The sequence below is a fragment of the Solanum dulcamara genome, chromosome 11 (assembly GCF_947179165.1).
Source record: "Solanum dulcamara chromosome 11, daSolDulc1.2, whole genome shotgun sequence".
NCBI classification, from domain to species: Eukaryota; Viridiplantae; Streptophyta; class Magnoliopsida; order Solanales; family Solanaceae; genus Solanum; species Solanum dulcamara.
In genome coordinates, this window is record NC_077247.1 from 38295901 (window position 1) to 38309630 (window position 13730).

The 13730-nt window shown below is 32.0% G+C and overlaps 1 protein-coding gene across 1 annotated transcript; it reads left to right on the plus strand.

The window, feature by feature from the left end:
- Positions 1–1872: 1872 nt before the first annotated feature.
- LOC129875189 (pentatricopeptide repeat-containing protein DOT4, chloroplastic-like) lies at positions 1873–4354 on the plus strand. The gene has a single exon (XM_055950631.1). It carries the CDS (start codon positions 2320–2322, stop codon positions 4234–4236), a length of 1917 nt encoding a protein of 638 aa, XP_055806606.1. The 5' UTR covers positions 1873–2319; the 3' UTR covers positions 4237–4354.
- Positions 4355–13730: the final 9376 nt, after the last annotated feature.

The following is a 13730-nucleotide window of genomic DNA, read 5'->3' on the forward strand; positions in this document are numbered from 1 at the left end:
AATTATTGAATTACCGAACCAAAGTTTGAAAGTTTGGTATTTAATATATACTTTGAATTATCGATTATCGAACCCGAACTTTAAAAATACCGAACCGAATACTGAACGTCCAGCCCTAATAGCTACTACATTAAATCATGCTAGCTTCAAAAAAAATCAAAAAATTCACGAGGAAAAATAGAACCCAGAAAGCCACACAATTATGCCCCAAAGAAGGAGAGAAAATGACTCATTACACTCCACTCAACCACAAGAACATTATGAAACACCTTAAACTAAAGTTGAAAAAGACAATGTAAGGTTTCATCATATAGCTAATAATACATTATTAAACCCTCTAATAAGACACACGAGCTTCAAAAATTCAAGAAATTAAGGAGAGAATAAAATACAGAAAGTCAAACAAAAATCAAAATGTCTACGGTCATACATACAAGAAATCATCAAAATTTATGGGGAAATCAAATAAAGACATATCAAAATTGTCAAATAAAGAAAAATTTACATTCACTAAAGAGTCGTTATTGTCGGTAATATTTTAGCCTTAAAAAGTGTGTAAGTAACGAATTAATAAAATATATTTGACAGTAACGTTTTATGTTTGTTTACTCCTTCAGAAATTTGTGTTTCACCATTGATTTTTTTTAATAAAATAATATCTAAAACGTTACTGCCAAGTACATTTGTACTATTTTTATAAAATTTCAAAAAAATGTACTATTTTAATAAATTGATTTAAATAATGGCTTACTTCGATCAAAAATTTATTTTCGTACACCTTAACTAATTTACTCGACAAATCTACCTCCCATTAGTATATATTTCAGATAACTCTATCCATCTAAATTTGAACAGATGAAATGAAATCACTTAACCACTAAGCTACACCTTAAATTCTAATTCATTGGTCCCTTTATTGTAGGGGTAGAGGGAGAGTGTTGGCTACAAGTTTGGGCAAAGTAGTTTAATTCATATTTTATATTTGTCTTAAAAAAATATTACTTATATATTTACAGATTATTAATTTAAATTCACTAACTTAAAATGATTAGAATTTAAAACTATAAATATCAAATCTTTATTCCGACTTTACTTTATTGTATTCTAAAATCAGGCTTGGCAAGACAAAGAAACATATATTTCTGAAATTGATTTTTAAGCGGTTAAACTTGCAATTTTTTTAATTTTGATTATATTTTAAAAGGGTTCCTAAAATCGGTGCACTTCATGTTGGTGTGTAGTGTGTACAACACAAGTGGTGAACAAATAAGAACAATGGAAACTTACATAAATATACAATATTAAGAAAATATTTATTATCTATAGCAATAAAAAATAAATTTATAATACAGTTTTAATACATATTGCAGAGAACTATTTATAAAACATATATAATACAAGTTTTATAGATGAATAATACATTTATCACATACTTTAATAGATTTATAATACATTATGTTAGTTTCTTACTACACAAACATAATATATATTTTAAAACACTTATAATACATTTATATTGTATGCATAATTCACTTTTAATACAAGTGTAGATTTATCATAGTATTGCTATATATGATAATAAATAAAGAATATTATTAAAATCAGTAATTAATTTTTTTAAAACACTCAGTCAAGTAATTTTTCCTAAGAACAATATGAAAACTGAAAAGAGAGGTGTTATTGGTGGCGGCCCATGCGATCTACAAATCAAACCCGTCCAGGTTGTGCTCAAGTTTGAGCCCATTGGCTACAAGGCAAAATACGCCTAGCCCAATTTCATCTTCATTGGATAATGGTAAAATGTTTTCCTTACAAAATTAACATAATTCAGAAGTAGCCTCAATGGTTGCTCATTAAGCAGTTATTCTCTTGCAGTTTATATAAGATTCGAATCGGGTTGATTAGGTCTCTGAAAGCAAGGTCCTTGCCCCTACTTCCTTTGAGTTCGTCCATTCGGTCGGTGATCCCTTACTTTCATATTTGAGTATTTGCTCCTCGTTTTGGCCTTGGGTAAGTACCCACCGATTTACATGCTCTAAATACTCTCAGGTCTCCCTTGAACCAAGTATCCTAAAAGAAGATATAGCACATCTCACATCCAAACATCATACTTAGGAAGGTTTTCTAATACTTATACTATCTTTTTAATCTTAATTGATGTCGCATATTGCCGCTTATACTCCCTCCGTCCCAAAATATCACGGCTGAGTAAGTTCGAAAACTCCAGTAACATATTAAATTTTCCTCTTTATGATGACTCAATCTCCTGTATAATATTAGGAATTCAGCTACTGTTCGAGGTCTGTTTTGCAAATATAGATGAAAGTATGGAACAACTTGTACAAGAAATTTTCGTCTGTGCCAGCAACCACCGTGACACCATTCTTGCCATTCGAAGTAAACAATTTACTTCAAATCTGCGGCGATTCCAAATCAATAGACCAAGGCAAACAAACCCATCAACACATTATTGTACATGGTCAAAGCCACAACCCATTCATCATCACCAAATTGATACAAGTTTATGCCCAACGCGACGATATTAAATCTGCCCACAACCTGTTTGTCAAATTGTCTCAAAGAAATGTCTTTGCCTGGACTTCCATGATATCATATTTTTCACGTAACCGTCTAATTGAAGGATGTGTGAATATTTATAAGGAGATGAAACTAGACGACGTTTTACCTGATGGGTATGTGTTTCCTCTTGTACTGAGGGTTTGTTCTAAGTTTTCGAACTTGGGTATTGGAGTACAAGTACACAGAGACATAATTGTGTGTGGTGTAGAATGGAATCTCCAAGTTAGTCATTCTTTAATTGGTATGTACTCAAAATGTGGTGATATTCAGAGTGCTAAACAGGTATTCGATTTGATGCCAGAAAAAGATTTGCTTTCGTGGAATTTGATTATTTCGGGATATGTATCTAATGAGTTACTTGATTTGGCTGTAGAGATGTTGGCGCATATGAGTATGGAAGGTTGTCAGCCAGATATAGTCACTTTGAACACGGTAATGGATGCTTATTGTCGCATGGGTCAATGTGATGAGGCGAGGAAAATATTTGTTCGAATCAAAGAACCAAGTATAATATCGTGGACGACTTTGATATCAGGATATTCAAGAATTGGAAATCACGGTAGTGCATTGAATGTCTTTAGGGAAATGATATATAGAAGAGAAGTTTGGCCTGACCTAGATTGTTTTTCTAGTGTACTTGCGTCGTGCCAACTTATGGGGGATTTAAAGAGTGCCCAGGAGATTCATGCACACGGGATTAAACTAGAATCACCTTTTGCTTTTCACAGATCTTCTGGACCTGCATTACTTACTCTGTATGCTAAATGTGGGAGGATTCAAGATGCAAAACATGTTTTTGAGTTGATGGATAGAATGGACGTTGTTTCTTGGAATTCCATGATTCATGGTTTTGCTGAACTAGGGATTAAAGACTTGGCCGTGGAGTATTTCAAGGAAATGCTGACTATAGGAATCAAGATTAACGAGACCACACTTTCAATTGTTTTGCCTGTTTGTGACAACAAATATGGGAAACAAGTTCATGCATATATATTGCGGAACAGTTTTTGGGATGTCACTCCCATTTGGAATGCACTTATTTACATGTATTCAAAATGTGGGTGCATTGGAAACGCTCTATGTGTATTCTCTCATTTGGCTCATAAAGATATAGTGTCATGGAATACAATAATTGGTGGGTTGGGAATGCATGGTTTGGGCAAAGATGCCCTGCATCTCCTGGAAAAAATGAGTCATTCTGGCATTCAACCAAACGCTTTGACGTTCACTTCAGTGCTTTCAGCGTGCAGTCATTCAGGACTTGTTGATGAAGGGTTAGATATTTTCCACAGAATGGTGGAGGAATTTGGATTGAACCCCAGAATGGAACATTTTACTTGTGTTGTCGATTTACTAACACGAGCTGGCCGGCTTGAAGATGCTACAGATTTTATAGGGAAAATGACTGTTCAACCAAACAAGCATATATGGGGTTCTTTACTTGCTGCTGCTTTAGCACACCAAAAAGTGAGTATTGGAGTTCTTGCTTCAGAGAATTTAGTTGAATTGGAGCCTGAAAATCCAGGACACTATGTAACACTGTCAAATTTGTATACTAAAGCTGGAAGAATAAGTGATGCTCTTGCAGTGCGAAAACTAATGGAAACCAAGGGGTTGGTAAAGGGTTTTGGTTGTAGCTGGATAGGAGGAAATTGAGAACAGGAAAAGAGATGTAAATCTTTTACCTTAATCATCACCAGATTCAAAATTTCTGCTTTGAGGTTTTAGCATTTGAGTGAAATTTAATATTTAACATAATATATGCTTCTTGAAATTGCTTCAGGTTAGTTATAGATGCTAAAATTTTGCCACGACTCTTTTCTTGAGTTCGAAAACTCTTTACATGTGAACTTTTACAAATAAAAACTCCAACACAATGTGATGGAGTTCTTCAATGTTTCTAACTTTCTTAAAGAAGAAGTCTCTGTATTTTCAAAGACAACTGATACTCGCGCTTAAATTTGTTTTGCCTTCAAGACAAAAGTTTAGGACATTTTAAGAAGTTACAAAAAGTGAAGATAGTGCAATATCTTGCATGTTGTCCATGGATTTCAAAAGATTGCAAATTATTTTGGTCCCAGCTGTGTCACCAACTTGTATATCCGTTTGTGGCACCAATTTATATCAGTTTTGAACCCATTTGAAATGGAAGGTACAACAAATAGTTAGGGTACAAACAAGATTTGCCAAATGATGAGAACATGGTATAGAAATGAATGGTTTTTTAAATTATCTCAGATGCAACCAACTACTTTTAAATATGGCCAAAAAACTATAAAGAAAACGTTATATTTTGGTGAAACTAATTCTAGAAAAGATTCTACTTCCAATCATGATAAAACAACTCACAAGTCTTCAAAAAAGTTAGGCACGTTTTGTGTAGGTTCCTTTTTTCTATCTACAAATCTTAGCAAAAATGCAGGGTGGAGCGGTTGGAATCATCAAATTATTCTATGGGGGACGGGTTGAAGTCTTCGCGGGTTTACACGGACTTATCATGCAATCGTCCCTGTTTATCGAAAAATAAAATTGTAATGCTTGAAATTTAAACTTAGAATCATAGATGCATTTTGAACCATTAATTAAATCACTGAGCTACCTTCTAGTCTAGTTCAACAAATACAAAATTTATATGTATACATTATAAATAAATTAAATTATCTTGTATATATAATATAATTTTTTTGCTAAAAGGTTCGGCCGTTCAGGTGAACACTCTCGTGCCAACCTTAGATCCTGTCACACTTGCATGCAAGTGACATGAAAGTAGAGCTAATTAGAGGTGCACAATCAAGCTAAGATGGCATTATTTTATTGAATATATATTTATTGTATTCTGTAACCGTGCTGAAAACTTTCGCAGATTATAACGTTAAGGATTAAGTTTGATCGGCATGTTAGACGCTTAGAGCATGATATGTAATTATGACTTATTTATTACTCCCTTCGTTTCGTTTTTAATGTCTTATTTTCTTTTTAACTGATCTCTAATTCCAACACTAAACATGACTTGTTAAAAATCATAAAATTCATGTTGAATTGCTTAGACATTTAATCTAAGAATTTAAACTGATTAGTAAAAAACACACTTTTACTAAGTTAGGTCTTCTACAAGCCCATCACACCTCGGGAGAAAATGAAAACTACTCCTTTGAACATTTTTTTTTTGTCTAATAAGTCCTGAACAGGAAATCGTATGATATAAATTTGAACATAAACAATATCATGTCTATGACATGAATATAAAACTTACATTTATATGCACTTACAAAATATACAGAACATAATTAGCACGGTTCCTGCGCAAGGATGACATGCACAAAAATAAAATACTAGCTAGTGTCCAATCCCAGGACTATGACCATCTACATGTCCAGGAGATGGTGAGGCAGGTACATACTCATTGTTTTGGACAGAGAATTCTCTCATCTTTCTACTCTCTGTTTTTGATTTCATTGTGTGAACATTAGGTTTCATGAGATAATTTTTGTGCTCGAATTTGATGCTTCTTCCCTCAATAGATTCAATAATATTAGAGAAGATCATTGCAAGGATAAGGATAGCAAGGATAGCCTTTGTTTGAGACATAATGAAGGAATTAAATGAGAGGAATAGAGAAATGAAATTGATGGGGGTGCTCACTAGTTGGAGATTCTCACTAGTATTTATAAAAGGAAAAAAAAAGGGCAAAACAAAGTTATTGGATCCTCACTAGTTGGAGATTCTCACATGTATAAGAAAAAAAGCTTCCCACTGACTTCTTTCCTTTTGTTTGCAAAACGTGAATGTAAATTTTAATGATCCATTTTAACAGATCAAAAGAGTTTTATCACTTTTTTTCTCATATTACCCTTAATAATAAATAACTAATACATAATTTTCTTAAGGAGCAGTGGCATAGCCACAAGTAATGAAGGGCGACTAGTTGAACACTCATTCGTCGACAAATTATACTATGTATATTTAAAGTTATAGGAAGAATATAGGTCAAAAATTATTTTTCATTTGTACATATTAAATGTTGAACATTCCTCTATGTATTTTCATGTGTGACTTTTATGAAGAGTTGTGACTTTATTATGAAAAGTTGCGACTTTTTTTTTTGTAAAATTGTGACTTTTGCGGAAGGTTATGACTTTTTTCAAAGGGTTGTGGCCTTTCCGATTAGGAACAATAAACAATTGTTCACTCTACTATTTGTTGTCTATAAATATATAGAGGGTTCCCTCTTATTTTTCAACAACGAATTTCTAGACTTCTCCTTCTACTACTAAATCTAGTATTCTAAGTGTACTTCACTGTTGTTGATTAGTTTGCTGACAACGTGGTTTTATGTACCGATACGCCAGTAAATAAGATCGTTCTATCCTGAAAGGATATATTCCATTAACCTCGGATACTTGAAGGAAATAATTTCCTTAATAAGCTAGCCATGCAAGATTATAATACTTAATTGCAGCAGTTTTCACTTTGATAATTTGTAATTTTGTGAGTGGAAAAGAAGCATGGAGACATCATTGTTAGCCCACAAGTTGGGAAATGAAGCAGAATGGGAATTATTTTGATAAAGCAAGGGTGTGTTGGTACGTACAATTAAAACGAAAATGGTATGAAACATTTAACTACTTTAAATTTGTATGGTATGGCTTTCACCAATTATATGAACGTACCTCTTTGGTTTGGTGTGTTTTTTAAACTTTAACAAGTTGAGCATGCGCACTTTAATTCCAACTGGCCCCTGACAATATTCCATCTACTTTGCGGCTTAACTTTAAAATGCTAAGCAAAGCTTGAATATCCTCCTCCTGCTTATGCGCATCTACAACACAATCTACTGATTCCCGAATCTTTCCTCTCATTCCTTTACCTTTTTTTTTTTAATTATTGGAATCCTCCTAAATTAATACCTAATTTTGAAAAAGATATTTAAACTTTACGGGGATTCAATTTGAAAGTAATATTATTATCTCATTTCTCAATCAATCCTAATTTTAAGTCTCACGTACCAATTATTAATTGACACACATTTAAATGCCATGAATTAACAGAGAAAAAGACTTATCTATTTAACTTATAAAAAAAAGTCCAAACCTCTTCCCTCTCCATAACTCCGTCTACTTGTCCCCTTTCCCTAACCCTCTTCACCATAGAAGAAGAAGAAAAGTTGGAGAGAGTTGAGGCAGATCACAGATGGAGGGAAAATGTTATTATTTTGTTGGAAAATACTTTTTCGCAAAATAAAATGATGGTTAATAGTGACTATCTCCCTCTCAATTGTTTTTATTTATTTTTTAATACTTTTTGATCATCTTCATCGGAAAAATCAAATGCCGACAACGAAACCTGAAAAATATTTTTTCGCCGGATAGTATGATAACTAATAGTGATCATTTCTTTCTTTATTTTTTTTCAAGGATAAGAAAATAAACTCTCCACATTCTTCCTCTATGGTTGACGAGAGCACTATGAAGACCACCTCAATTTTCTTATTACTTCCGTACCCGAAAATCTTCTGCTCCATTTTCACGATCGATGAAATTTCTAGCCAAATAATCTAGTAATAGCTTGAAAAATGATGAAGCGGGGAATATGAAGAATGCATTGACTATTAAGGTAGAGAAACTTTTGAACTGAGAAGAAAACAAGGTTTTGGTTTGAAGGAGAAGATGAAGAAACAAATGAACCAATAAAAAAATTGAAAAAAACATAGAAAGAAAAATATAGAAAATACTTTTAATAAATAAAAAATTACGTTTTTATTTTGTTCCTATCTCTCACTCTTCTTAACAGAGTAAACTACACTCACTATGCTACGTGACTATAAATGACATATTAATATCAATATGAAATTGTTTAGGAGAGAATCCTCCCAAAGTTTAAGTGTGTTTTTTAAAATTAGGTATTAATTTAGGAGGGATTTTTGTATTTTCTCTAAAAAAGATAATTTCATTATTTCTATTTAGTAAACTTCTTTTTTTCTTGAGAATAGAGTAATATTTAAAATAACTATTTCTTCAATGTTGATATTGATGAGCATAGAAGTGAACAATTGTCAAGTTTAGTTTAGAATTTTTAAAACAATATTTGCTTTGGGATAATTTTACTAAGTTAAAGCAATAGTTATACACACAAAATTGTCTAACACATACTCTATGCTTTATTTTTCAAAAATATGAAATGATTTTCAGCTTTATCATAATTGAATCAAATTACCAAATCGGATCCCCGATCTTCCTTCAACAAGGCACCACCTGATTAGTTTTGCAACACATTTTTCTAATGTTTAGTCCGCACCAATACATATTAAAACTACACAAAAATAAAGGACCAATATATATAAAAGCTAGAAATAGCTAGCCTAATACAATAGTCGGCCTAGTCAAAATCTCAAAACAAAATAAAATTAGCCTGCCTTATAAATTGAATCTTAACCTGAAAAAACCCTTGTTTGTTGTAATTAAGTACTACATACAGTCACAGTGGAAATTCAGCCCACTATTCTCTTTCTTTCATCCATTTGGGCAGGCAGCGCATGTACATGCGCATTACAGAAAAGCACAAGAAAGTCTCTTAAAGATTAGCAAGAGGATATTTCATCGGAATATGCTTAGAGCAAGATCAAAATGCCTAGGCATGCCCAGTCAAATTAATTAATATTGCAGTAATACAAATTATTCCCCTTGAGATTTTATATCAAGCCAAGAATATTATTGTACGTATTAAAACTCGTACATGTTGAAATGAATGGAAAAATCATGTTTCTATCATGTATTTTTCCAGTGAGCTGATTGATAGAAAATGAAAGGAAAATCATGTTCTATATTACAAATTTTTTACTGATTCGCAGTGGGAAAAACCTTTGTTTCCTATAGTGCTAGAGGTTGAGAGGAGAAGAGGACTTGACCATATATTCATGCCCTTATAAGTCATGACCTAATTAATGGATCCTGGCATTACGGGTTCATATATACATCCACAACAATTGAAAGCTTACATCAATATATGACGTGATTCAAATACAGCAGGAAATTCAACCATTATGTTCACCAACTATATTTGTTTAGCCCAGTTTGTAAAACCAAATAATCGAGTTAATATTTAATCCACATAAAGGATAATTTCTAAAACGATATGAATAGCGAGAATTCATAAAACCGATCCCAGGTTAATATTAAGGCCTACTTATTGTTGTCGTAATATCTGTATATGTCTGCATATGTGTCTGTCCATCTATAAATTTATCCTTAATTAGTTATATATCATGGTTCCTTTTTTCGGGCTGTTCAACTAATATCATTGATCATCCTATATATCGATTCGGTTACATGCCATTATCGACGTATTTTTCAACTATAATCTCCAGAGTTTGATTCTAAATTATTTCTAGTTCTACATCACTTTTGTCAATAGGACTTTCATGAAGAAAAATTATGTTGTTATAAGTATGTAAAAAGCAACTACTTGACGATGGAAGAAATTAAATCTCAGTAATATTCTTATAAGTTCAATGCGTATGGTTAACAATTAACATAATATTTTCCTGCTAAATTACAAGTAAACTCCCATGAGTACTTCTCTGATTATTCAACAAAAACTGCAAGAATAACAAATATCAACCATCTAAGTAGAAAAAATAAATAAGCAAAAAGAGGAATTAATGAAGAAAATTTACAAAGCATAAGCACAACGTACCGTTAAAATTTTTAGGACCTTTTTGGTTAAAAATCATGGAAAAAGATCCTGTGTCCTCCCTTTTTACTGATTTTAGTATAATGATAATCACTTGAGCTACCAACATCAATCGTGCTTTAGTGCACCACAGCCTAGCATAAAGGTGACCTAATTCTCTTAGTTTAAGTAATATACAGTCCTTTAATTAGTTTGCAATTTCAGTGAGGCGAAGCTAATATAAAGGAGAGGCGGACTTTAGGAGCCAACTATATATGCAATGCCAATGAAGTTGAATCACATCATTTGCAAGGATGTATAGGGGGCGTGGCCTTGACCTACCAAGCTTTCCGAATAGTTTGTCTTCTACTGACCCATTAAGCCCTACCTGCCCTTCAAGGAGTTGGTTGGCTTCTCTTATTTCTCCAGATGTAGATATCAATTTTTATGTACGAACAATTTATTCTAACTAGAAAAATCGCAAATTTTGCTAAATAGACAAGCTTAATTGAAAGAAGCCATATGGACAGTGAAGATTTATATAACTAACTTTATAGTTATGATGTGATAATTTATTCCATTATTTAGTGTAAATGGTGAGTAAATAATATCGAGACTAACTAATATTTCTAATCAAACGCTGAATAAAATAATTCTGCATTTTAATTTCGAATTATTATCTTTTATCATTTTTGCCTCATTCTAATTCTCCCAAAGAATATAATTTTAACCATTTTTGTTTGTTTAATTTTTATTACTCTTTCTTAATGCATCTTTGATATCTTTTTAATTTTAAATGTGCATTTTTAGGATTAGTTAGTTGTTTAATCGGATAATAAATTAATTGGTTAGATGGCTAGTTAATTAGGTAAAATTAGATGTGATTGGTTAATAATTAGAGGGGATAAGGGATTTGGGCTACTGTGTTGAGCCTATTTCAGAAGCCCAAACTGCACAATAACCAAGGCACGAACACCTGAACAATTTGTACACAAATGGCCCCATTTTAAGCTGGTATTTAATTTTGAAAAAGAGAAAACAACATAAACACACCACTAAAATTTTCTCATTTTTTTTTAAAAAAAGATACCTTAACTTTGAATGTATCCTATTATCCCACGAAACTATTTAATATCTTTGTAAATGGACCATTTTGATCCATTTTGGCCCGGCATCTGTAAACACGTACTTGGTGCGCGTGAAGTTCTTTTTTTTTCTTCCCAAAACCAATAAAAAAAATGTCACATTTCACCGTTTTCTTTATTAAATACACCTTTTTCTTTCCCAAATTCTAAAAAGAGTCATTGAAGTCATTTTTGTACCCTCTTATGAAATTAGCTCAAAAGGTAAGAATTTGGTTTAATTTATTATCTGAAAATTTAATTTATTTTCTGAAAAGGTATAGTTTCTTTTTAATTTCTTTTAAATTTGAGAAATTAAGTTATTTTGTGTTTAGGTTTTGAAGAAAAATCTTCTTATAATGTGAAATTCAATTTTGAATCATATTTGTAATGATGAGAATGATCCAATGCTGCGTGTGAAAATTCGATGCAAACATGGAGACTTACTTTCAATGCAAACTTCGTGGTCGGACGACAATCCATCTCGAAGATTTTGGTCTTATTCACTCTATCGTGTATGTTCTGTAAGTAAATACTCTATTTCTGGAGATCTATTGTTTCTAGTTGTTATTACTTTTGTTTAATTTGTTTGTTTATTTTAGGAGAATTCGTGCAACTTCTTTAGATGGAGGGATCGTGAATATGTTGATATACGATCCAAGTTCGTTATTCCGAAATTGATGAAGAGAATTAAGGAGTTGGAAGAAGCGTTACTCTTTTATGAAAGTCATGTTGACAGTAACAAATGGTTGATGAAGGAGAAGAAAAAGAAGAGCAAATGTTGTAACTAGAAGTTAATAGTCTTTATTGTCGTCATGTTTTTCCTATTTTTAAGTCTTACCAAGAATGTGAAGGATGGAAGATGTAGTTGTGCACAATCGAAATTGCCATAATTCTACCTTACATCTTTAGTTTGGTTATTATTTTTTTGCTTTATGTTGTCGGAATAGTTACGACTTGAACAAGTTGCAAGTGTATTTGATTGTGCAAGGCTTTATAAAATCATCATTTGTATCACTTTTAAATAGGCCAATCCTTCTATGTTTTCTGTCTAACTTATTGAATTATCCATCTGAGTACATTTATAAAGATGTTCATACAACTAAAAGTAACAAAACTATTATACCAATTGTACAAAATGAAGACTTCATTCCAACATAAACAATGTTTCAATTTGAACTACAATTAATAACTTGATCTTGTTTGTTTGGTACTTAACAAAAACAGAATTTGATACCTAAAGGTACCTAACAAAATCAATATGTGATTGGTACCTAACAAAAGCAAATTCCAATAAAAAAACAGCATGAAAATGTATACTATTAATATTTATTTGTCAATATTAACAACACAACATCAGAATGCTCTATTTCCATGGCACATGGGTCTTCCTAGTTGAATTGATTTGGCGTTTATTAGTAGCAGCAACTGTAAACCTGATTTGGATAAATTTTTCAACCCTCATTCTTTCTATATTGCTACTGGTAATAGTTGTCTTCCCTTTTCATTTGAAGCCATGTCTTGGTGTGTAATCAATATCACCACTAATAACATCAGCCCTCTTTGTCACTTTTGTAATAGTATTGATTACTTTTCTACTTAGAAAATCAGGCTGCATAGTAAAATAAGAAAGAAGATATTTAAATCAGATGACATTCAGGCTGGATATAAAATCTGAATTATACATATATAAAGTCACTACTTACATTAAGAGTTGTAAATCCATATTCACCTTGGTATATTTCAACCCCTACCATTCTTGACTTTTTAAAAAGGTCTTGTTTGTCCTCTACTGGTGTCCTTAGAACTATTTTGTCTATGTTGAGGCATATCTCTTTCTCTACCTATGCCTTCGTTCATATTTCTTTCTTGACATATTCCTCTTCCTCTACCTAGTCCTCTATCTTTACTACTTACATGCTATTTATTGAAAGTCAAATATTAGAGTGTGTATATATATTATCTATAAATATTACAATAATTATCTATAAATATTACAATAATTATATGGATTACCTCTGTGTGTATAGCAGTTCGTTGTGACTGAGTTTTAACACTTGCAGGACTTGAACAACCTCTTCCTCTACCTATTTCTCTGCATCTACCAGTTGCATGTTGTTGACATATATATATATATATATATATATATATATATATATATATATATATATATATATATATATATATATAAGTACATGTGCATTAGCTTATATTTGAAAGTAACAAATAAAGACAAATAAAAAATACTTGTGTCTGAGAAGATGCTTCAGGTGGTTGATTTTGTCACGATCCAATCTCGTAGGCCGTGACGGGTGTCCGAACTGGACACTCGTGTATACCCCTTCTAACTATAAGTAAACC